Source organism: Hirundo rustica, chromosome 6 (assembly GCF_015227805.2).
Source record: "Hirundo rustica isolate bHirRus1 chromosome 6, bHirRus1.pri.v3, whole genome shotgun sequence".
NCBI lineage: Eukaryota > Metazoa > Chordata > Aves > Passeriformes > Hirundinidae > Hirundo > Hirundo rustica.
In genome coordinates, this window is record NC_053455.1 from 58,308,137 (window position 1) to 58,334,397 (window position 26,261).

The 26,261-nt window shown below is 47.4% G+C and overlaps 1 protein-coding gene across 2 annotated transcripts in view; it reads right to left on the bottom strand.

The window, feature by feature from the left end:
- Positions 1–26,261, bottom strand: part of PTDSS2 (phosphatidylserine synthase 2) — a 29,995-nt gene that overhangs the window by 2,924 nt on the left and 810 nt on the right. Inside the window, exons 1-10 of one of the 2 annotated variants that reach the window (XM_040066414.2) lie at positions 25,683–25,821; positions 18,708–18,809; positions 14,016–14,098; positions 9,233–9,300; positions 7,500–7,634; positions 6,632–6,682; positions 5,073–5,186; positions 4,317–4,435; positions 3,532–3,646; positions 1,758–1,903 (exon numbers count right to left, since the gene is read on the bottom strand). In XM_040066414.2, the coding sequence (XP_039922348.1) occupies positions 1,758–1,903; positions 3,532–3,646; positions 4,317–4,435; positions 5,073–5,186; positions 6,632–6,682; positions 7,500–7,634; positions 9,233–9,300; positions 14,016–14,098; positions 18,708–18,809; positions 25,683–25,693 (944 nt within the window). In that variant the 5' untranslated portion in view covers positions 25,694–25,821. Of the gene's footprint in view, positions 1–1,757; positions 1,904–3,531; positions 3,647–4,316; positions 4,436–5,072; positions 5,187–6,631; positions 6,683–7,499; positions 7,635–9,232; positions 9,301–14,015; positions 14,099–18,707; positions 18,810–25,682; positions 25,822–26,261 lie in introns of those variants that run through there. The other variant, XM_040066413.2, reaches the window with a different exon arrangement.

The following is a 26,261-nucleotide window of genomic DNA, read 5'->3' on the forward strand; positions in this document are numbered from 1 at the left end:
GCTAAATGGGAAAAAGAATCCTTCACATTGGAATTTCACTGCTTTTTAGACCCAACAGCGCAGGGCTGGCTGAAGAGACCTCATCAGTTCATGCCAGACAATCCCACCACCTCCAGACAAGGCAGTGAGCCATGTTTTTGTCAAGGGAGGGAATGAAATATTCCAATCTTTGAGCATTAAGAATTTCCAAAAGGAAAAGATCAGCAAGGTTTCCCATGTGATGCAAGCTGGGAGCCTCTGGTACAGCCTGCTCTTCCCAGCAGGAATAATGCACTGACTTTTGTAAATACAACCACGGAGCAAATCGTGTTTCCCCTGCTCTTTCCCTACAACACCACGTGAAGAATCCTGAAGAATCCTCAGCTCAAAATGACGTGCAAGGGAAGCTGGTAAATGAGGGCAGATCCTCTCTGCCTGGATGGCCCGGAATGCAGGAAGGAATTACAAAACCCTCCGCAGAGAAGGTACCGGGTAAGAGCGGGTGCTCAGCTCAGCCCCTCAGCAGGAGCAGCCTGATGTCAGCTCTGGGGGGCACCAAGCAGAGCCAGGAACCCCAGGACGTGGGGGCAGTCACCTCCCCCAGCGGGGAGCACGGCAGGAGGTGGTGGCAGTGACGGGGACGTGCAGCTCAGGGTGAGCTGCTCCGGCTCGCGGGAAGAAAGGCAACAATCAGAACCAGGGATGAGGCACGGGTGAGGGATGGCTCTCCCGAACTCCAGCGTCAGGCCTCGTGGTTGAACAGAGGGCAAAGGAGCTTTTCCAACCCCAACACAAGAAGATGAATGGTGCTAAGGAGAGGAGCTCAGCAGCGAGGCAGAGGCTCTTCTTACCTGTGAGTTGGAGGCACGTCCCAAACCAGTAGGTCCAACACCAAGGGCAGGGCATCCTGCCCCTGCGGAATGTCCTGAATTCCGACTAAGCAATGTGGGCTGGCCCTTCTTCCCACTTCTAGGAGTCAAAGCCTTGCAAGGGGAACTGATCTTCAGACCATGTTGGAACCCTAAATTCTGAACACAGACACTTTTTTGCGTTGGTCAGCGACAGACAACGAACACCCCTGGAAGCCAGGCGGTGCCTTAGGCTGAGGATGTGGGCTCAGGCAGGTTGTGACATTAAAAGAAAAGGTGATTTTGAGAACAGAGCTTTCTCGGTTCTCACATGGTCCGCAGAAACAAAAGCAGCGAGGACAAATACGATGCTGAGGTGGGAACAGTCTCAAGTACATGCACTGCTGTGTGTGGTGCCTCACCTGCAGCACACCCTGCTACCGAGGGCCTCTGACCTGCAAGAGGATGCCAGGAGAGCTCCAGAGTGCCAGGGGGAAAACAGCTCAAGTAAAGAAGCGCCTTTAAGAATCACATTTTTTTTTAGTCTGGGCCCCGATGTCCCCAGAGGGCACATCCAAGGACTGCAGTTCCCGGCTCTCGGTCCGGAATCGGAGCGCAGCGCTCCTCTGCCCACGAGCCAGGGGCACTCCAGCTCGTTTCCACATTGCCTCCTCCACAGAGAGATCATTTACCAGACACTGAGGTTAACACAGTGCACACTCAACGCCCGTAACAACAGCTGCTCTCTGCCCGGGGCGGTGAGAGTGGTACCTCCAAAACAAAGGAACACGAAGCGGACGCTTCGGGATTTGGCCTTTCTCGTCCCTGACAAGCTGAACTGGTGCCCGAGATGGATGCCAGCAAGCTGGAGCAAGTTCAAAACAAAGCACGTGGAGCTCGACATGGGAAGTACAGAGAGCTGGGGCTTACGGGTCGTCCATGAAGTCGTAGATCTCCCTCATGGCTACTCCTCCCACGTTGACAAAAAACACCAGGCGTAGCAGCACCAAGTAGTGTTCGGGGGGCATCCACAGCACAAACTTCAGGTAAAACGTGTTCAGCTCTGCCAATAAAAACTGGGAGAAGGGACACTGGAATTACATTTGGAAAATACCACTGGATGAAGCCTGGAATGTCCCTCTCTCTCTGAATGGCTCCCCCTGCACATTTCTCTTTTACCCTGCTCAGTACCACCGAGTGAACCATCAGCACCAACCCAAAACCCACTGGGTTTTTAAACATTTCCTCTGCGTTGGAAGAGGCACTAAAAATCACAACAAAAAGCTGGACAAGCAGCACCCTCAGTTTTCAAGCAAGTTTTTGAACTCCAAACAAAGAGCCCAAAGTACCTGCACAAACACCGAGGACAAATCCCCAAAGCACAGCTTTTCCTTTCCCTGTCCTTTAAAACCCAGCTGAGGGAGCCCCACCATCACAAGAGGCACGAGCTGCACATTCTGGAGGGCTGGGCTGGGTTGTTTTTTCTCAGTTATGCAAACTCACCCTCAAAGCCAACTTGGGAAAGTTGATTATAAATGAAGAGCAAAATGTTCTCTCGAGCAGCTGCCCTGGCAATGCGCTTAAGGGAGCAGAGAGACAGCAGACTGTCACTTCAAAAGAAGTGATAACAAAGGGCATTAATCATTGCCGAAGCCCAAGGAGTGAGCCAGAACCTGAAGCTACTTAGAAACTGTCAGCTGAAGCTGGGATGTGCTAAAAGAAACATTATCCCACAGGCCAGTGTAAATTTGCTGGGATCTCTGTTGTAGCAGCACCTAAACCCCAATTTCTTCAGGGCTGCAGCCAGCAATCTTTTGGGGAAACATCTATTGTATTTATACTCTTTTAGTCCTCCCACAAAGCAGGCCTGGCATGCCACGTGAGCTTGGACAAAGTGTCCTGCAGCAGGAACCAGGTGCTGGGAGCTTGTTCTGGCAAAACACAGAGTTCTGTCCTGTGCCAGTGAACCGGGTTCATGCCCAGTGCCTCTGGATCACCACAAGTGTCACGGAGATGGATTTAGTTAAATTTCACAGCTGCTGGGTAGAGATAAGTTTGAGTTGCTCAGAGCAGAGCCAAGTCACAACCGATGGATGGCACAAAGGCCAAAGTCCCCTGGCTGTAAAAAGGGCAGAAATGGGAAAAAGGCATTTTAACTGTCCAGTTTACCCTCCCTATCAGCGTCACGTGGGCAACAAGTTCAGTTTCACAAGCACAGGTATGAATTTCAGATGCTGCATTCTCAGCATAAAACAATTCCACCCATTCAGTGTGTGCAGTGAAATGTAAAAAAAAAAAAAACATCTAGGAGAAATGAATGATTTAAGCAGTTCTGTGCTCGAGGAGCAAGCTCAGAGGAGCCCGACACCTTGGATAAAGCCTCTCCAGCTGTAATGTGACCTGCACCCGCACAAAACTGAGGGATTTGAGCATCTTTCACCCACAGCTAGTGCTTTGGGGAGCAGCAACTTGCTGAAAAGCCGAAGATCCCAGTTTATATTGCTCCCATTGCCGGCAACAGTGGTCAGCAAGCAAGGACAAGCCTTTCTGCAGTGCATCTGTCACCTGTCCCACAGATATGGACACCGCCCCCTGCTCTGCAGGACTAGGAAGGGATCCCTCCTGGCCTCAGCTTCAGGAACATCCCCAGAGCCGCAGCCTGAGGTACAGAGCCTGGAAGCAGGGGACAGAAGGGTGTCCTCACCACGAAGATGATGCCACAGACGGCGAGCCACCTGCGCAGGCTGGAGGCGGGCTTCCACTCGAACTTCACCCAGCTGTATGGGGTGAACTGGAACACGATCCTCTTCATCTTGCCTCTGGAAAAATCCAAAATAACCACCACAGCTTGAAGGAAAAGCAGGCAAGAGGCACCTGCCAGCGTTTCCATTTGAGACACCAGTTCAGAGATGCAAAATGCCTCCGTTTACTCCATTAAAATCACAACGAGATTAGCTCTGAGCTTGTTATTTTAATTATCAATTTAAGCTCTCATACACTACACCCACTGTTGTAAGCAGCTCTGCTCAGCAAAGACACTACAGAGCATGATGGGTCATTACTGGTACACAACTACAAGGGATTTATTCAATTTTAATTCCCAGTGTCCCAGTTCCCGTGAAGTTCTGGTTACTAGGGAATGCAAAAAGACCAAACAGATCCTTGCTGGGAATGGGAGTATGATGCCAACTTAGATTCCTGCACCTCCTCAAACCATTTCATCAAACAAGCTCACCTTCACAGGATGCCCAAACTCCCAGCCACCAGGCAATATCTGGAACACACAGGTGTATTTCCAACAATCCCATTCACAAGTGGAATAAAACTCTCCAACAAACCTCCCTGCAGCAATAAATCACTGGATCCTGGGGTCACCTGAACAGCCAGGAATTCTTTAATCCATATTAACCCAAACAGAACAACCAAGCTCTTGAACAGGGATTCAACCTTTGTGCTGTGCCCGTGGAGCTCCCCTCCTCCCTGACTTACTTGTAGGTTGGAATGTTCCAGAGTCCTTGCCACTTGTAGGTTTTCAAGGAAAGCCAGGACAGGGTCTTCATCCCGCAGTAAATTCCTAACCCGTTACATAAGATCACATCCATTATCCACTGGAAGGAGAAACACAGGAATGATGCTGGGGAAGGAACACTAGGGCTTGGAAAAGGGAATCACTACAGGCAGACCTCTGCATTCCAAGGACTGGGACAGAGCGTTAACTCCACAGATTTTCTGAAGGCTAAATAGCTTGGCTTGATGTCTCTAATAATGCACTGACTTTTGGAAATACAACCATGGAGCAAATCATTCCAAGCTTGGGTCTTTCCCCAAATCCATCCAAACACAGACCCAGAGCTGTGTGCCCTGACTGCAGGGAATTCTGTTCACTCTGGCACCAACTTACGCCTCACAGGAAAATAAAACACAACTTTAAATGGGTGTTCCTTTAAGCTCACACCACATTTTGCCTTCCTCTGAATTTCAGACTTTACTGCTTGCGCCATCAGCAGATATTTGAAAACGTTCAGGTACCGCTTTAGATTCTCCCTCCAGCGTGAAACGAACCCCAATAAATATTTAACCACCTCCAAGTGTTTCTAACACACAAAATTACAGAGACAGTGACGAGCACGCTGCAAGCTCAACAGGGAGCAGTCACACACGTGATACAATTCAGCTCTCATCACGTCCTAGCCCTCCCTATAAAGTCTGTATTCCCAAATAATCCCTGATCCCCGCAGTACGTACGTGATCCCACCAGCATTCACTGAAGTTTGGGAGCTGGTGCTCCAGGCTGTACTCCAGGAACTCAAACATGACACTGATGATCATGCACATCCACCAGTCCCGAATCATCAGAGTCTGAAGGGAGAAAAACGTCTTTGAAACAGCTGCTAAAAAACATCTACAGTTGTAGATCTTGCCTCCAATAACCAGAAAAGGATCAGGAAACTCAGGACAATTTTATTTTCGTGATGTGATGGTCCAAATGCCCACAGGCCTCTCAAACTATCAACATTACCAGCACAAGAGACAAGAATGACACTGAAGGAAATCACCTCCACCCCAGACAAAACCAGCACAGGTTTGTGCTGGCTTCTGGTAAAATTTCTGGTAAAATGGGATTCAGCAGGAGGGAAATGAGTTAAATGCATGGAATTACTGGGTGCTCAAGCACCACAGGCAGCATCGTCCTAACAGTGCACAGAAAAGGCTTTTCACAGCCTTTTACGGGCTCTAAAGCCACAATAATTTCTGATGAATGAGGCCCATTCATTCTCAATATTGCCATCCTGGTGCTTTGAGATTTGGGGAAAAAATCCAAATACAAGCCCATCTCTGTTTATTGAGACAACACACTCAACCTCCAGCTTTTAATAGAGAAACAGGCAAATATTTAACACATTTAAGAGAAAAATATGCTATAGCCCAGAGGAAATCCAGCAGCCCGTATCCTTCCAGCTGGGCAGCCCAGTTTCTAATGCAATTCCCCAGGAAGAAAAGGATCCAAGTTTTCCAAATTTAGAATTCAGTTCATTAACAGAACAAGCTGAAGTCCAGGCCTCCCCACGCCCAGCAAATCCACCTCTGGTTTTGAGGGATCCCCCAAAGCACTCACAGAACACTTTTAAATCAAAACACAAACCAACAGTTCCACCTTGTTTTGAAAACAGCCGAGCTCTGTCAGTTTGTTATTTATATAGCAAATCCAAACAAGGTCTGCAGGGGGCCAAATCTCCCGAGTTAGTCAGTCTGCTTGGGTTAAAAAAGTTAATATTTAGACCAAAGTAATCAGCAAAACACTGCTGAATGTTCTGCCAGAGACAGGCACAGCTGGAATCCCATCCACAGTTGGTTGATACGGACTAAAAAGTAACAATGAAACCCTGCCCATTAAATGGTTTAAAATTCTGATCTGATGCCACTGGGAAACCAGCAGCAGCAGCATCTGTGTTTGGGGATATCACTGTCACTGCCAGCCCCACGCTCCGCTTCCAAAGGTTGTTCCAGCATTTCTGTTGCTACAGTAATTAAGTTCTTTATTGATCCGACCCCATGATAGGTCCCTGTGGAGGAAGGAAGGAGCCTGTTGACGTAACAAAGCTCTGGAAAGAAATGAGGTGGCCTAACATAGGCAGGAGACGGGAAAAAAAAAGGGGAAAAGGCTTTTCACATATTGACAAATATTTTCATGCATTACAAGCAGCCTGGTTTGAGTCACCAAGGCCTGACATCACAAAAGCAGCAGCAGTGAGGCTCTGGGAACAATGGAGCAGAGTCCCCAAGGTGAAATGAGCCATTCTTACCTTCAGGTACCACCCAAAAAAGTGAGCAGGAACAAATCCATCCAGCTTGTCCTGAAAAACCAAGAAGAGAGTGAAGGTCACAGCCTTTTTTTTTTTTTTTTTTCCCCCCCTCTCCAAGAAAAATGCAGCAATAAACTTCGGTTTTTTCCACACATGAATACTTTGCATTCCTTCCTCAGGAAGGAATTCAGCAGAGCTTCTTAAACCTCACCAGATCTGCCAGCCCCTGGGCACAGTGCCTTTCCCTCTACTTTTATCCCAGTTATTCCACTTTTGATGCACTGAAGATTTACAGGGCAGACCCAAAGGATTCGGGTGCTCCTCACTCCACGCCATAAGGGAGCTGTAAATGACCATCATTCCTTTACCTTGGAATTTCTGCCAGTGAGAAACCTGACGGTTTTTAGGACTCAGAAAAGTGCTGCTGCAGCAACCTGCACTAGTGGAAGGTGTCCTTGCCCATGGCAGGGAGTGGGGCCACGGCATCTTTCCCACCCAAACCATTCTGGGATTCTGTGGCGCAGCTTTAGGGCTTTGTGCCTCAGGGTGACTGAGGAGAATCCAGGAGAAGACTCCTCAAGAGCAGCAGGAAGAAATCCAAACTGTGAGGGGAAAATTTGACACCAGTGACCTGAGAAAGAAGAGCTGTTGAACAGTTCAGCCCTGGGCTATCAGGTAATTGGGATCCAGAGAGACACACCCCCATCTGATGGACAGGAAAGGTCAAAAGAGAAATAAAGAGGCCCAAGAGTCAGACACAGACCATGCTCTGATTCAGCACTCAGCCAGACTCACAACTGCACTTTGGAGAGCTCAATTAAGCAGCTTTTTACCCAAAAGTAGCCTCATTAGTGAGTTAGTTCCTTACCCAGATGTTGTGGAAGGGATCAGTTCCATTGCCAGGGTCATAAATCAGGCAGTTGCCCCCGTAGTCCCTCTCTGGCAGAGGAACCCCTAAATGGGGGTCGATGTACTTCATGAACTGCCTCCCGTCCTGCACGGTCTGCAAGGGAACACAGAAACCCGGGATCCCCCTGAGGGACTCACACACACAAGGCACAGACAGAACTCAGGCCAACGCTGATCTTCAAATCAACCTTTTTTTCAAATTCGTTGTGGAACAATTCTTGACATAAAGCGAGGCCTTGAAGCACCCCACACACACAACCCTGACTTGGAGCCTCTAATCCTAAATATTTAGGGAAAAAACGGCTACAGAATGACCTTAAAGATGAGAAATCAGTGATCTCTAACCCTTTACCCCAAGCCACTCCTCTGTGCTCCCCATCTTTCCCAGAAAGCTTCACACAGCTCATCCTCCCCAACACCCATTTACAGTAAGGTCTCACACAAACAGCAAAAAGCAAGCATCAAAATGACCAAAATGTGAACTCCTCTGTCACTAGATCAGCCACGCATTTGCTGAGCATTTATTTCCCAATGGAATCACCCAGCGTTGTGGTCAAGGCTTGACCCTGGAACATCTGCGACAGGCAGCAACGCCGGACAAAGCCAAAATTAATTAACAGAATAATAACAAAATTACAGAATAAACTGCTGAAATCACATGAACTCTGGGACAAGTTTCAGCCACGAGCAAGCTTGGATTTGCTGTCAGGAAGTTCAGCCACCTGCAGACTCAGCAGAATTTAACCTTATTTAAACCTGGGCAAGGCAATGATGTATTTTGAGTAAAGAGCCGAGCAACAGCATGGAGTTCCTTAACCATTAGATCTCTGCTAACACCGCATGCTGCCACAGGGAAGCAAAGTTATTCCAGGCTTTCCCCTTGGAATTCAGAACTCAGTCTGACTGCAGCTACACAGGAATATCATGCTCAAGGATGGCTGGAAAAACCCAGGGTGACCAGCCCCACTTCTTCAAGCTCACGTGGCCTCTAGAATCAAAACTTTAAAAACAAAAAGCATTCCTCATCCTTCTCTCGTGCAAAACTGAGATTTTTAGAGCTGCCCGATGAGTACGTTGTCTCAAAAAATATTATTTTTAACTTCTGAGAATTGTAAAAGTAAATTGTAAAAGGGGGAATTTCTCAATTTTACTAAAGGACAAGGTATGGTAAAATGTGGTCAAAAAAGAACATGGTAAAAACAGTTTAATTTGGAAGCACCAAGGGCACGTCTTTCTATGAAAAACCTCCTCCTCAGCTCCTGCCACCACACAAAGACAGGTGTGAAGTTTTGGTTTATTGCAAAACCCCCACACCCACAAAGAACTTGTCACTCCAGGTAAAAGGTATTTCCAAAGGTGAAACCAGGTGAATTCTCCCCGAGTCACACATGGCCCAGCAGGGCAGAGGCTGGACTGTGAAACACCAGCTCTTGAAGATGAACTCCCTCACCAGCTCATCTAAAACCACTTCAAGGCGGTGTCTACCCTGAGCTGAGGATGACTGGAGGTCAGAGCAGGTGAAATATTTTTATATAATCATTTCCCTCAGCCTCACAGTCTTGTTAAACAGCCTAATGATTCCATCTCACAAAAATGAGCATCTCCTGTAGTCAGCAGGAAAAAGAAACACCACAAAGGAGCTGATCTCCATGTGGAAGTGGCATTTAGGAGCTGGAGGTGGCAGTCACTTACCTGGAAGAGGATGAAGATGAGGAAGAGCTCATAGACCACGCTGACACACAGCCAAAACCTCCAGTAAGCTGCAGAGAGACACAGGGGATGTCAGCAGCTTTGGAGCAAACCGTAAGTTAATTATTCATTATTTCAATATCACGGAGTCCTGGAATGCTTTGTGTTAGGAGGGACCTGGAAGTCCATCACATTCCACCCCCTGCCATGGGCAGGGTCACCTTCCACTGTCCCAGGCTGCTCCACGCCCAACCTGACCTGGAACACTTCCAGGGATGGGACAACCACAGCTTCTCAGGAAACCAACCCCATTTCAAGAAATGCTCCCACCACAGAATTATAATTCCCAGCTCCCAAGCACAGTGCTCCCCACCCTCCCTCAGGGATACAACCAGAAAGGATCTTCAACTCCCACACAGGCTGCTGTGTAAGTTTGCTGGAATTGCTCACGCACTGACCTGGATCTGGGAGAAAGGATGCAGACCCAGAACACCTCAACCCAACAAACTCAGCAGTTAAGAAATGGAAGGAAAGGAATGTGCCCCCTGCAATGCTTTCCAGCGGTCCTTGGAGGAGAACCTGATCCTTCCTGAACTTTCTCCCTGGTCTCAGGTGACCTGACCTGTCCAACCCTGGCTACACCAGACACGCCCAAGGCAGGCTGGAGTCGCGTTCGGCAGCCCCGAGCTTTCAGCCTGAGAACAAGGTCGTGTCCCCGCGGGGCAGAAAGCTTTTCAAAACCCCAAAGATAACTTCACTTCTACTTGGAATGAAATTAAAAACAAGCAGACCAAAGGTTCAGCAGGTGCTGGATGCAAGGCCTCCGAGATCACCTGGGATTCTCCATAAGAAATGCCATGCAGTGCTCAGCTGCTTCAGAGCCCTCCCCAGACGTGTGATTACAGATCTGCGCACACCCCAGCGACACCTGAAGCCAAAGGGTGCCCAAATTACAGTGTGTGCACACTTCCAGCTCTGCTGACAGGCTCAGCCCCTGGGTCACAGGCCATCCTGAGCTCCACGGGCTCATCCATGCCCCTGATCCATCCCAGAGCCTGGCTGTTGTTCCACGCAGTGACTCCTGTGCTCTGAACTCCCTCAGCGTCTGTGTTTCCTGCCCTGAGAGGCTGATGCAGAGCCAGGGTGGGTACAGACAGCTCCAGCAGTTTCCCCTACCCAGACCCAAAGATTCCACACAAGGGAATTCAGGAAAACTCGACACATTCTGGGTGGATACTGAAATTCCAAAATCCTCACGCATCACTCTTGGGATGAGACCTGCCTTCAGGTGTTTCCGGGTTATAAACTGAGCTCTCCTTCCTCAGCTCCATGGGGGTGATGGAGAGGAGTCCCAACAGGGTTTGCCTGGAAACCAAGACCCTCAGGCCTGACTTGGGAATTTCCCTCTGTAAATTCCAAGGCAATGTAGGGACTTTGATGTTCAAAGCAGGGCCAGGCATAAATTACACAGGAATGAAACAGAAGACTGCAAACAGAGTTATCAGCTGAAAACCCCAAATCAACTCTCCATGGAGCTCCTCCGGAGATGTTTTCTCCCAAAAGAAATCTTTATCCAGCTCAGCCTCAAGTAGGAAATAAATTCTTAAATAAAAAAAAAAAGAAAAAAAAAAAAAAAAAGCCCCAAAACAGCAAAAAAACAATAAGAAAAAACAAAAACCAAACCCCAAAATACCAACAAACTCCACGCATTTTTAAAAGCAGTCTCTGACACCATCATTAGAAGAGACCACAATGTGGAAGGTGGGACCTTTTTGCAGTAAAGCTGCTAAATTAATTTCATCAGAATCACCTATTTTACACCTCTGGGAAATAAAAAAGAAGAAGGGAAAATAAAAAAAGCAGGTCTGGCCCAGAGAACAACAGTTCAGAGCTCTGTCAAAGCTTTCACCCTCTTGTCTTTCCAGAATGCAGCTTAGGAAAAACAAAACAGCAAAAAAAAAACCATCCTCCATTGGTCACAGGATTATTTGGAAGAGAGGAGCCTCTTCCCAAACTGGCTCCACATTCAAGCCAGCAGGAAGAATTAACCTTTCATCACCACACTTCTCCCATCTCTTTAAATGTCATTGCCAGATACCTTAAAACGCTGGTTTTTATAACACATAAACCTCGTACCAGAGATTTTACACTGCTCACAGTCAGCAATGTGACAGACTGGTACTGAAAGTGATGTTGACACAGAAAGCAGAGAAATCTAAATCCTTGCCTGAGCTTTTATTTCCCTCTGTACACAGGGCTGTGGCAGCTGCTGAGCAGGCTCAGCAAAAAAAGATAATTAAAACTTCAGAGCTGGTTCTGGTTGAGCGCTGTGGTTTCTCCCCAGCTCACAGAGGTCCCCAAGAGGTTCTCAACACACTCAGTACCCAGTACCTGCACCCCAAATGTTTTCAAGGCTGTACAAACACTGTTCTCTCTCTCCTCCTGGGTCAGGCTCAGCTTTAGCTGTAAGGTTGTTTTTGGGAAATCTCCAATGCTTGTTTTCCTTTAACTCACTTGCCATCTTGCGTCCTGAGTAAGGAGGTCTCTACTGATCACCGACACATCTGATAACCCAGTGATTCCTGTGATCAAACATCAAACTGCTGCCTTGCAGGGATTTGGGAACGGGGCATGAACATCCCAGAAAGCTGAATCCAACCAGCCTCTTTCTCTACTTCTGCTCAGAGTTTGGTGCACTCTGCCTGAGGGGCTAAATGAGTAAAAAATACAAAAATCTGGGTTGTTTGCCCACTTGTCCTGGAGCTGCTCCATCCAGTGTCACCAGTGCTGCTCTTGCCTGGTCCCTGCCTGCACATTCCCAGCGATCCCAACCCTCAATGCCACAGGTTACTCCAGACCCTCACAACTTACTCCCCCAACAGCTTATCCTCTCGTGCACCATGTATTAAGTCAAAATAACTCCTGGCAAAGGCTGGGAATATTAAAAGCTGCTTCTCAGGGCATTAATAAGTGTCATGGAAAATTTCTTTGGAATGACAGTGTGGATGTGTTATCTTGACAGAGGCTATAAAGCACCCCTGGGCTCCTACGACACCAGGCTCCAGTAAAGTTGCTGCCAGGGAGAAGGAAGAATATCCCTCATCTGCAAATCCTAAGGAGACAGGCTACTGATGCTGACTGTATCCAGGATTAATTCCACCAGGAAATGCTCCCCAAATCTGGCTGTTCACCCACCAATAAATAAATGGATCCTCAAGAAGAGTTTAAGATCTGCACCATACTGCTGCCTGGGGCTAAAGCGGTGCTCGCCCTTTGCCTGAAGGTTTGGACGGAACCAAAGCCAGTGGAAAATGGGATAAAAGCAGGGCAAGTTGGTAAAGTCTTGCCTGAAAGGCACACCTATTTATTTCCATGACAATCCTACATTTTTGAATTACAGGGAGGCAACTGATGTCTGTCCATGTAGCAGATTATTAAAACTGGAGAAAATGGGGGCTTGTGTGGAATCAGTAGGGAAACGGCAAAGCCGGATGAGCCCCTGGCTAAAGCTGGGAATGCTGAGAAGGTGACCAAAAGAAGAAATAAAGCCACCAGTCTGGACAGGTGCCACTAAGGTGGTGGATGGGATCAGTTTCCTTAATGGCCTTAATGAAAAGTAGGTTAATGACACACAGCAGGAGCAGCAGCGAAGGCAGGGACAGCAGAGAAGATGATCCCAAGGGACTGGAGAGACAGAGGAGCTCCTAACACAGCTCCACGCTCTGGAACCAGGAATTTGGGGAGTATCACATTATCACAAAAATCCCCAAAATAACCCTGCAGCTCTGGAGAGGACATTTGAAAACAGAAAGCTGAAAACCATGCCAAAATGTTAAGGGGAAGTGTTACATTGAGGGCAAGACTAAAAGTCAAACTTCCCTGCTTTGTCCCAGGGAATAAAGCCAGCCCAGACAAACCCCCAAAACCTGGGGGCACCCAAGTGTCACTGGTGTCTTCAAAAGGATTTGAAGATTTTACAGAAGCAACCATAATTAACTAGAGCAGAAGGAAAGACTGAAACCTGCTATTTAGTGAGAGAGGCAAATTTACTAAACCCCCAAGTTTGCAGAGGTGTGCTGAGGGCACCGCTCTGGAACCACGCCTGCTTTGGCTGAGGGTTGTGGGGTGGCTGCTGGGTTAATTTTCTGGCGTAAAACCCATCTTTATTTGGCTGTAGGAAAGCCCCAATGCTTTCAGGAATATTATTTAAGCCCATATGAATTCCCTTAAATCTTTCTCTTTCAATGATTCACATCTAAAAACAGGCAAAAGATCAAAGCCGTTCAAATATTTCCATGTTCCACCTGGTATTACATTACCTGGAAGAGGTTTGTGTTGTGCTTTCAAATGCTTTCAAGACTTCCAGTCTTACAAGAAACCTTTAAAATCATAATCAAGGGCCCCTAATCTCCTGTGGAAAATGGACACGGAGCTAAGGAAGCGCTCCAGCACCGGATACACGGTCACAAGTGCAGCCCCAGCACAGAGAGGAGAAAAAACTGAGGCTAAACAGGGGAAGTTCAGGTTTAAGAACCTGGCAGTTCTCACAGAGCTTTTTAGCAACAACAGGAAGCCAAACCAGGGAGATTCAAACAAAACTCCAGGCTCCATGGAAGCCTAGCAGGATGGTTATGGAGGAGCCTCCATGATCAGCGTGCAGTGCTGAGGAACCTGTGATTACTGAAATTACAACTTACCTGCTCTCCAGGCAACACAAACATTTACCATCCTCACAAACCAGGCAGCTCCTCAGGAGTATTTGGGTGATCCCAGCAAGGTGAATTACCTGGGTGAGGTCTTGAGAATGGTCCATCTTTAGCTTGTGTCACCCCGAAACACAAGAAAACCAAAATACTGGCGACGATTCCTCTGGAAGGAAAAACAGAACACCCTGGTTTATTGCCTCATCCTCCTCCTCAGAGTGCAAATTATGTTCTTTGATGCGAGAACCGTCTGGCCATTGTTTCATAACTGCTGAATGTGTCCCTCTTAAATGGATCCAGACACCATCCAGAAAAAACAACCGAAGAAAGGCTGAGGATCACAGCAAGTCAAACACTTCCCTGTGTCTGGGAGCAGCTTTTATTCCCACTGGCTCACAAAGACTCACGGGATTTAGCAGTGAGACAGCCCTCACCGCTCCATTAGATTTCCATGGAATTTAAAAAGGAGATGTCAGACTTGTCACCACTCCAAAACAGCTTCTTAACCAACTGAAGAAAAGCAGGAGCTTTCCAGACCACACCAGCGCTTCTGCTATTTCAAGAGCTGGAACCATAACACAGAGCCTAAGGAGCATAATAGAGATTTTAAATAAAAATAAATTATCAGAGCAGAAGCCCAAATATACCAAAGACCTATGACCCTGGGCATGCTCCTTTAGTTTTTAATGGATTAAACGGCATAAAGCAATCCAAAATTGCCCTTTTTACTGCACCCCAACTCCCACTGGATCCTGCTTGCTGTCTCACATCACCTGCTTAAGAGCTGGCTGAAAGGATGGACAAGTGGGAAAGAGCTTGTTCCATGTTTGCAGAAAATGATGCAACCCCTGCCTGCAAATAAAATGGCTCAGTCTGCAGAGACCACACAAAATACACAGTAATTTTGCTGCCAGAGAGAAAACGTTACAAACCAGAAGCAACAGGAGACTGCTCATGCTTTAAACATGTCCAAATAATCTCTCAAAATAGAAGAATAAAGAATTTGCAAAAACTATTCTGTAACATTCACCTCTGAGTATAAATGCTTGTGCCCCCTGAAAATAAAAATGGGCTTTAGTTAACAGATGTAACTCAGTAATTTTGCTTGCTTTAAACACTGGGAAGCACACCAGAATTAGGTGCTGAATGGATCTGTGAACGGACAGTTCCACGGGGATTTCCAAAAATCTGGAGGACAAAACCTTTTCAGCTGACCTCCAATAATGAGAATATTCTGCATTTTGAGTCCCTGGTTGCATCTGGAAGCTCCAGTCCGGTGTGGTGGGTCAACCCCACCCCGGCTCAGCCCTGAACTGAGGGGTCCAGACCATTGCTCTGGGCTTGGGAGGGTTTTCTTCCCATAGCTGGAATTCAAATCCTGGATCCAAATCTCCACAGGAGCTTAGCTGTGATCCTTCCTCTAAAACCCACTCTCAGCCCAAGAGCAGCTGCGCTGAAATATGCTGGGGATCCAGATATATTCATTTACTTCAAGTTCCCCACGGGAAGTTTGGAAGCAAATCACAAATTTGCATAAACAACCACACCAGCTCCATTTTTTTTTTTTTTTCCCCTCGGTGGTAACTAAATTTTCACTCTTATCATTAATCTACCTCCTTAGGAAGTTTCCAATGCCTAAGCAGCAGTCTGGCTTGAGGCAGGAATGCTCCAGCACCTGAGAGGGGTTCTCCTCTCCTCACCTGGCTGGACATAGCCAATGGATTTTCCTGAGCAGCAAATCAGGAAGGCACAAAATAGCAAAGTCTGCCCACAGAAATAATTTTCGCACTTAACCAAACTTAAAAAAAAAAAAAAAAAAAAAAAAAAAAAGGGAGGGCCTGGCAGCAGCCCCATCAGCACAAACAAACTCTTGTTTGTGCTGAGAGTCGTTTCAGACACACAGGACAATGAGGAGTTGTGTATGGCCCTCTGTCCTGGGATTCAAGGAGCCAGCTCCCACTCCCTGTCCCTTCCCGGGCTGGATCCATGCTGGCACAGCTGGTACAACCCCCTCGGGCTGTACAAGCCCTGGCAGAGGGCTCTGGCCTCCTGTTACCTCCATTTCCCTGTGGGTGCTCAGCCACAGCAGCACGAGATCAGCATGCAGACCCACGTATCCCTGGATCTGTCCCCATGGAAAGCAGAGATTGCCAAGAGCCATGTGAAAAAGCATCTCAGGAGAGACATCTCCCAGCTGGAAATTCAATGTACAACCCTGAAGCACGCTGGTGTTTTTATACCTGAATGTGTTTTTCTGGGGAAAAAAAAAAAAAATAGAACTTTTTTCCCCCAAGACATCCTCCTCAGCATTCCAAATATTTGGCAGCTGTGGTTTTCTTCCATGGTATGCAGTGGAGGTGCTCAGTGTTTATTTGGCTAGACTCAGAGCTGGAGCTCAGTCCAGGCTGAACAGAGGAGAATGTCACAGCTGTCAGTCAGGATGAGCGATTCCGTGGCTGGAAGAATTGTAAGAATAAAGTTCTCATGGATCAGACAGGTTCACGGCACAACCTCTCCCTGCCTAACGAAGGAAACGTTCCACTGCTCTTACACCGGGGGCAGTTCAATCACGTGCGTGATCCCAATGAACTCTTACTACATTTACATTTAAAAGGCTCCTGCAACCTTATCTCAAAAAGCAAAATCCCCAAACAATCCTCCTTTAATTGTTTCACTGCCCTGCCCTGCTGCAGGAGAGAAAAAAATCCTGCAAGAGATGCCAACACCAACCTGAGCCACAGAGACCGCACCCCGTGAGCTCAGAGGCTCCTGATCTCACTGGGTCTTGTCCATCACTCCTCCTGTGAGTGATTCCACAAATCCACCTCTCACCCTGCTCCTGCCAGTGACCGGATGGAGCACTTTTACAGGGTGACATGACCCTGATTTCATATGGGGGAAGGTGGGACCATCCCATGCCTCCAGTCTGGGAAACACGGAGCCAGCAAATTTGGCAAGTCCACCTCAATTTACTGCTCTGAGCACCTACTGCAGCTCACAAGAGCACCTCAGCCAGGGCATGGAAACAAAGGAGGCTGGAGCCTTTGGAAGCGTGTATTTCGGCTTTGCACCTAGCCCAGACACTGCTCCACTGTCAGTGTGCAGGAGGTGGAAATAAAACCCCGTGACAGCTCCAGACTCTGCTCGCCGGTGACAAAACCCCTCCCGGTCATTAGGCACCAAGTGTTCCCAAGGAACACCGGCACACAGGGACAGCCTCGTGCAGGACGGGGCTGGAATCACGTTACAACACAGCTCCACACCAGGACTGACAAAGGTCTCGGGGCAGGATAAGGGACATTAAATTTTGGAAGCAAAGATACAAAATCTGTCATAACTTGGGCTCTGGATACACCGATGCACATTGTGCCCATCCTATCCTGCTCTGAAATGCCTCCTTCTGTTCAGAGATACATGAAACCTGGGATATTTGGAAGATCATACCCAAGCCTCAGGATGCTGCTTTTCAAGGATTTTTGTGCCAAGACCTTGCAGAGCTGCAGGAGCTGCCCCTTCCCTGGCACGATGCTATAAATTGATTTTAACAACTGGGCATTGGATTAGCGGACAAAAACTTGTGTTTCCTGAGAGAAAGATCCACCTGCTGACTAATCTTCCCTTTGTTTTGATTAAGGCAGTCGAGGCTCTAAGCTCAATAATAAGATATTCCACTGAGTCACCTCAGCTCTGTATTACTCCCGAAGGATGCGTCATGACTTCTCTTTCAGCTTTTCCCCTTCCCAATTCTGAGTGGCCATTCCAGGCCACACCACGCCTCCAGCCTGGCCTCCCTCGTTATGACTGGGAATAAAATGGCACTTGCTCACACAGAAACCTTCCAGAGCCTCTGCCCAGCTCCAGACACCTTCCAGCTTGTCCCAGGTTATCCCCACGGAGTGAAATCCCGGCTCTCAGTGGGGCACGGATTGAGTTCCATTACCCCCAGGCATTGTGTAACTGCCAGAACAACAGCCAAGATTATCTCAGGAAATACCCCAATTCCTGCATCTCCAGGACAATGGAGGCTATATCCTGAGTCACTTCAGAAATGTACAAAAAAGAGGGAAAAAAAAAAACAACCTTCAACAGCAAGGGGAAAAATTTCATTATATTTAAGAAACCCGAGTGGTAGAAAACAATTATTTTCCTGCTTCTAGCAATGATGTTTTGCAGCATATTTTTTAAAACACAATTAGCTTTTTAAACACCACTTTCCAACCTCCTTTTTCTTCCCAGTTGTATTTTAAAAGGGGAGAAATTCAACCACATTGAATCAGTTTAAATTACAGTAGGAATTGACCAGACATGTAAGATTCATTCTTATTTCCCAAGAGCTTTCCTCTGGGCTACACGTTCTCACGGCAATTTCCAACAACAAACAAGGATTTGTATTGAAATCTTGAAGAGAATTTTACCAAAAACACTTGAGCCAGAAAAATTTAGTCACAGCTCCCAGCATTTTGAAATTACGGTTATTTTAAGGAAATGTTATTTTTAAGAAAAGGCCGTTTTAAGAAACAGAGGCAGAACCCTTGCCAAAAAAACCCAGCCAGGAGGCTTTAGCAAGCTTTTTGTATTTTGCTTTAAATCACACCACAGAGCAGCCACAAGCCTGACAGTGACACTAAACTAATTAGAAATTAAATTCAACGATCAGCATCAGAGAAACTTACGGACTTATGACCGGTTTTGTAACTTCCTAAGGAAACAAGAGAGTGCAGGGGTCACTGGTGGTCCTTTTTCCAAAACACACTTGGAAATATTCAGATATTCACCTCTTTGTGTTGTAGGCTGTGTCCTGGGGAGTCTCCTCCAGCAGGGTTACGTAGCCCAGCGCACACGTGAGGATGAACAGGACTGTCAGGGTATGAGCTCTCCTGTAATTCAGAACAGAGAAAACCGACATTAAAAAGCAGGAAAACTCACATCTCCCCCTGCCAGTGCAGCCTCAGGAGGCCAAAACCACAGCCAGCAGTCAGGAATATCGAGGTTTTCCGTATTGCAGAGCACAGAGAGCAGAACTTAGAGCAGCACTGCATGTGATCAGCAGCAGCTTGGAAAAAAACAGCAGCCAGTGCAAACACCCGGATCTAAACAGCTCCAGGTGTCTCCCCAGGTTTGGCAGGTCCACACCTGACAGTGCTGCTCTATTTCACAGCCTACTAATCAAAATTGTGCTGAGGGAACAGGCCCTTGAGAGCAACCAAAGGGAATTCACTCCAGACATGGGAATTAAACAAGAAAAGCTTGTCATTAATTTTTATTTTTCATCTCTAAAGGACAACAGTTGCTGTCGTTTTAAGAGCTCTGAAGCCACCTCAAGATGCTGGATTTCCAGGGATATTCCTACAGTTTCAGTGCACTTAGCACAAGGGGTTTCTGTGGGAATAGCCATGTCAGCAAAGCTGGGTGGCTGTTCCATAGCAGTAAAACATCCTCAGAGGTTTAAATGGATTTTGGTGAAGCACTCAGGGAGAAATTCTTTTGGCACAGGTTGCCCAGAGAAGCTGTGGCTGCCGTATCCCTGCCAGTGTCCAAGTCCAGGTTGGACTGGGTTTAGAGCAACCTGGGCCAATGGAAGGTGTCCCTGCCCTTGGGACTGGATGAACTTTAAGGTCCTTTCCAGCCCAAACCGTCCCAGGAGTCTGTGATTCTGTGCAAGGACAGTGAGCAGAGCACACGCAGCCAGTGGTGACACCCACACCCTACACCCACCGATCACCACACAGAGAATATTCCTACAATGTCCACATCTTCCCTTACTTCAGGTTGAAAATTCCTTTCCTAATGAGAAGCCACTTACAGTTCTCACTGGAAAACTCCTCTGGCCTCAGCTGGGAAGCACAAGAACTCTGTCCACGTACGGCCAAAGGACATGCCATGAGTTTTGGTTTAGAGGACAAAATCTCTTAACACAAACTAATAAAACAAACCACGTATAAAGAGGAAGCTTAGGGAGGAGAAAACTTGTCGAAGAAAGTGTTTGTTTGTGACATATTTGGCTCTATTTCCATTTTCTTCATATATTCTTTTGTAACAGCAGTTCGCATCCCATCTCCATGCCATGCCAAAGTTTGTATATTCAGGCTGCGTGGCACAAAATAAACCTCAGAATTACCAAACCATCCACTGACTCACCTTGAAGCAACCCCGCAGTCATGCACCTAAAACTGCTCTGGAAGTCAAAGTGGGGGTGCTACTGAATGAAAATCCCGTCCTACTCCAAACCCCACATACTCCACAGCATCCCTGCAATACCACTGAGAAGGCACGCAATACCTCATAAGCAGACACAATCCTCTTCTGCCCCTGCCAGAACAGAGTTTGGCATTGAAGGCTCTTCTCCCTCGTGGTCCCCAGGACACGGACCACCAGCTCCAGGAATAAAACACCAGAAGCCACGAGTACTTCCAGAATTAGCGAGGAATCAGCGTGCCAAAACCCTGGGAAAAGCTTGGGAGCCACAAGCTCCTGCTCGGCAGCCGCATCTTCCCAGGTGCCAGGAAAGGTGATTCAGCCATCAGTGCTCACGTGGGGCCTGCCCTGGATCCTGCAGGAGCTGGAGAACTAAACCCCAGCCTCTCCCAGGAGGCAGGACAGCAGGCACGGAACCCACCCACGCTCCAACCACACCACGCTCCTGCTCGCTGCATTTACACGTGGATATAATGAATGGATTCCGTGGTGAACACCAAAAAAAGGTTACATGAACTCCCGCTGTTTCGGTATCTCATGCCTTGTAGCATTGTTTGGGTTTGAAACTTACTACTGTATTGCTATACTGTTACATAGTTATACCTATTGTTGTAGAGCTACAGATAGTTTGTATTCTGTATAATTGCTACATCACTGTTTATTTTTGAAGAGGATACAAAAACAACTCTGGAATCCCACCTTAGGGTTTCACCACCTGAACACCCATACCACGCCAGCTGCTTTTCCAAGGCCTTCAGATCCCGTATTGCCAAAAAAACCAGTTATTACATGTCCTCCCTTGGACAAACACCTCGAGAAACCCCTCCACCAGCACAAGGATGATTCAGTCGCATTCCCCCCTGTGAGGATCTTGTAGGACAGTGAAGCGTTTCCCCATGCATCCCATTCCCCGCTTATTTTTGGTGCCACAGCCACCAGCCTGAAACCCAACCAGCTGCCCTGTTTAAGGAGAAACAAGAGGCTGCTCTCTCATCACTTCCCTTGTGGCTCAGCTTTCACCTCCAGATGCTGCCAGATTCCCTCCTAGCAGGTTTCCAAGGTAAAGGTGCTTCCAGGGCAGCGTGAATTCCAGGAGCTGGGATGAAAGACTCTGTAGATGGGCTTGACTTCTGGAAAGAGCAAGTTGGCAGCTCTGAGCTGCCAGAGAGCTGCGAGCAGTGACACAGCAATGAGCTGGAGCACAGCATCGCACAAATCCACTTCAGAGAAGAAAAAAAAGCCAGGAAGTATGGATGTACACCATGTCTTCTCACAGCTCGGGAGTTTAAAAATAAAATAAAATCCCACAAAAAGGAGCAGCTCTCCTTAAGGAAGGGCTTGTCTGAGAGACCAGGGTGAGTTTAACAGCACAAGGGGATTGTTTTCATCTCCACACACACTTCAAAACAACACACCAGGGGAAGGCGAGCTAAGAACAACCCAGCAAGGTAAGCAAGGCAGGAATTACATGGAAAGGCTTATGTTCTCCTGGCCTGGAGCCTGGGAGGCTGAAAAGAGCTAAGCTGGGAATCTTCCCCTTAAAATTACACACAGGAGTTTGGGCAACACGCCCGAAGCAAAGGGGGTACAAACTGCACCCAGATCCGGGAGGTTTCACATCAAAAACTCTGCAAAGCAGTGCCTGAGCACAAAAATATCTAAGGCCAGGGAGAGAACTCACAACAAATCCCAAACTGTTAAAAAGCAGGAATATTAACTGGCTTATTTTTCTGCCTTTCTGCACCACACACTTGGCTCTTTCCCCACTTAAGCCGTGGGAGATTGAAATGAAATAAATCAGGTTTGTTTTCACGCAAGCCCTGCTAATTCAAACACCAAGCGAGAGCAAGCGAAGCTCTCCTGCACTGCAGATCACAACAAAAGTGGGTTTTTTTCCCCTAGTTAATGGGATTAAGTTTGATCCCAACTTCTTTTTTTCGTGGTAGGTCATTCTCCTGTCACGCTGAGGAGCTGCAGGTCTGTCAAGGAAATGACTATGAGCACTTTTATTTTCCAACGGAAGTCTATGACAGAAATTATGTAAGGAAATCATTTAAACATGTCATTTTTTTGGGAGATTCTGGCAGATCCTTGGGTGAAAAGGAGAGATTAACACCCAGGATCAGGGGGCCCATGGCCTCATTCAATCTCCCACAAAATAAAATCAGTTTAAGCAGGGACCGCACCCTTGTTATCCATGGCTTGTTTGTCACCAGTGATGCAACAACCCCATTAAACAAAATAACAATCACTGGAACACAATGCAAAGAATTTATTTATTAATATTTTGGCCAGTCCTCTTAAGTGGAATGAAATTCCAAAGGAGAGCCAGTCCAGTTTGCCCCTTGGGTTAAAAAAAGTTGCATTAATTGCGGCTGCTGGTGAAAAGAACTGTCAGCAAACCCAATTAGTCCCATCAGTGACTTTTTCCATGATTTAATTCTTTATTCCAAATAATGGCAAATTAATTAAACCATTCCTGAAAGAGATTTTTAAATGGATGTCAAAGCTCTGTGCCCTCCATAAATCAATACATCACCTGGGAACTCTAAGAAAATATGGCAAATAGTACAACAAACCCTTTCCTCCAAAAGCAGCAGAGGGTTCGTGTAAAGAATAAGACACAACAGAATTTAGTACTAACCTAAAACCTATCACATTTGAAATAATAACTGTAATTAACAGGAAAACCATTGGGGATATGCAGAGGGTTTGGAAAACTTCAAGTCAAACCCGACCATACAAATATCCCTGTCGGTTTTAAGCCCCAAGTTACGTTTTAAAATCTATTTAAACGCTCAGAGTTAATAAAACAGTCCCTATTCTTAGAGCAGCCTCACATCTTCGGCACATCCCTGAAGTCACCCAACGCCGATTAGATTTCCGTACAGACTTGTGACACTCCAAAATAGCAACGTGCCTTTTCCTTGCCATCTCCTCAAAGAAGCCCAGGAACACAGACCTCCAGAGACCCAGAACCACAGGTCAACAGCAAAGCTTCGGCAACTCTGGGGTCTTCCTTCCAGCCGGGAGGAAGGACCAAGTTCCCAAAGTTTCTGAAGCTTACATCAGTTCTACAGAGCCCGCAAGTTCCACAAAAGCCCTATTTTTCTGCTTAAAAATGCCATTTTTCTGCTTAAACCTAAGGAAATGTGTGTCTCAGCAGTTAGTTTAGGGCAGTTCTACTGAGACAGGTGACAGGGAATTACAGGTAACATTCTTTGAGCACATTTTCCCCTATTCTCCTTAAAACTTTGGGAATGTGTTTACAAAAGCAACACGGAGAACCGATATCGAGGCAGGGCACAGAAAGAACTCTGACAGGCCCTCTCCACAAATAATACTCCCTCTGCATTTCCAGCTTACTTGGCAGAACTATGCAAGCCCTTCCTTTGAGGAAAGGGCAATGCCATTCCCATAGCACAATTCCCAAAGCACAGGCCCTCTCATCCATGACTAGCTGGCAAACGTGGCTTAGTGGGATTGCACAACGCCCGGATGTCCCTGCGCCCTGCCCAGGGCATTCCCACAGGCTGGAAAAGCATGGCAGGGTGACCCAGGACTCTGGAGCAATGTTCCTTTGGGAGTGGGCAGCGTGGCTCGGCATGGCCCCATTAAAGCAGGGAAAAATCCCATGTTCAGCTCCCAGCAAACTCAAGGAAGCGCCACGGCCATCCCTCAGGAGAGGGCACAGAGAGCAGCTCCTGCCAACCTGCGGATATTCCGTCTCCCTAATCTCTCTTCAGGATAAATCCCCACCTCTTCCTCCAGACCTGCCTTTAGTAAATCCCGGGTATTTCGGAGATAAGAGCAATCTCCACAAGGAGATTGGAATGGGTAAGGAATGTTTTGGGTTGAGTACAATCCCTTCCTTCCAACACCAGCTGGTTTGCCCACACATATCCTCATTTCCCAGGCCATCTGGGAAGAGTCACAATGCCGAACACACCGAGAGGAACATGCCAGCAGGGACTGCCTCTTCCTTAGCTGCAAAATCCACACTTTTTTTTTGCACAAAAAGGTGGAAATACCTCCTACAAACACTGCCATTCCCGCATTTTCAGTTCCTTTCTTATTAATGGTTACATCCTGAGCTCCACAGATCTCTGCTGCCACTCCGTGACCTCAGAAATTAATATCACATCCACGTGCTGGCAACATGAGATTATTAGTGTGAGAGATAAAACACGCTAATAACCAAAAGGTGACATTAAAGCTAATGTAATCCAAATTAAAGGAAGGCTTTGACAAAGCAATTAACTCACAGAGTCACCATGTGGTGGCACAAGTGCATCTGTCACCTCCCAGCACCCTCAAACGGAGACTGGACGGACATTTTCCTGGAAAACCCTCTTTGGTTAAAGACAAGCTATGAAATACCCACAGAAATTTTAGGAGAACATCATACACGACATCCAACTAAATGACCCCAGAACAAGCAGGGCTTTGTGTCAAAGCTCCTGCTGGAGGCACACAGACAGGAACAATCCAAGGTGCTGGAACAAACAGGGAACACGTTCCAGTGGCTTGCCAGGCAGGCCTGGCGTTCCCAGCTCTCCGCTAGAAAATTAGTTCAGGGATGAATGATAGAGAAACCATGGACCTGCCTCAGAAAGCTTCCTCCTGTTCCCTTCCCTTGGCATTTCCTAATGGCAAAGGGAACTGCCAGGCTACGCTGACTGAGCAGGTTCCCACAAGGGAGTATTTTCCAGTTCCAAGTCATTTATACGGAGTAAGACCAGAGATATCAGAACAAAAGACATAAGCAGATAATTTTCCGAAATTTCAAACAGATTTTAAAGAGCCAGGAAGCCAGCTAGGAAGCTCCACCTTTCCCAAGGATCACATTTACAGCAGGAAAATCATCTCTGCAAATTAAACTACTCCTGGAATGATTTCTGTGTCCTCAGATCATCTCAAATCATCTCATTTTCCAAAAAGCAGCAAGCTACGCGAATAACCTAATCCCCAACTCCTGAACTCCAAAGAGAAGGTGCATTCCGTGTTTTTCCAAAGTCAGAGGGCAGCCACCCTTAAAATTTTCCCTTTTCTGTGGCTACCTCCATAGCACGAGAGGAGTGCCAAGGGTCACAGGAAGAAAATCAGTCCTCTGGATAATCTTTATTCTTGAACACGATAGGAACTGAGTCACTGCCAAAGGATACTCTAACACGTACAGGGCAAAAGTAACATGAGGACTTTGGGACTTTTCCAGATGTTTAAACTCCTGGCTGCTAGCACAAGCTACTGGGGAAAAGAAAATTGAATAAATAGGAAAGTTAAGGAACACCCTTGTCCACGCTGCCCTCGTGGAAGGGACCACCCGACACAGGAGAGTTCCTGAGAGAACAAGGCACATCCAGATTCCCAAAGGAACAATCCACATTGCCACACTAACTGCACTACAGCGTTCATCCTGGGGTGACAGCCCTGTCACCACCACCAAAAAGCTGCAAGGAGGCAAGATCCCACAGCAGAAATAGCTATTTTTAAGGCTTCATGAAACAGCTGCCAAGAGCCACCTGAAAGAGGGAGCAAGGAAAATACAGCTTTACCCATTTTCCATTTAAAGGTTGGCACTGGAATCCCACGATTTGCTCAGCCCACATGTGGTGTGCCTGCCAGGAAAGGTCCCTTCGTCCCCCGAGACCACAACGTCCCCCGCGCGCGTCGGGGCTCCGCAGGGATCCCGCCGGGATCCAGCAGCATCCCTGTGTTCCTCTACAGCTTGCACTGGCAGGAATGTCACCTCCTTCACCGGGATCAACACCCTCTGCTCTGCTGCTGCCCAGATTGGCAGGGTGAGAGCCAAGGGCCCTCCCCTCCCACTCCTCCATGCCAGGCTCCAGCCAAATCCCATCGCCCTCAGCTCGTATTCCAAACGCGCGTCTTCGGTGTCAGCCTGGTTTTCTTCGTGGAAAGGGAAGCGTGTTTAACACACAGAAAAAACACCTCTACCTACACACCTGCATGCTGCTGAGGGGATTTCTGGAACAACTCAAGCAGGGCCAGGATTTAGGGGCACTTTTGTAGGTACGAACACCCCTCTTCCAGCAAGGACCGAATCGAACAAAAAGCTGATTTTCTCTGCTGGCCCAGCACCACCAGCCGTGGGTTTCTGCACCCATTTTATG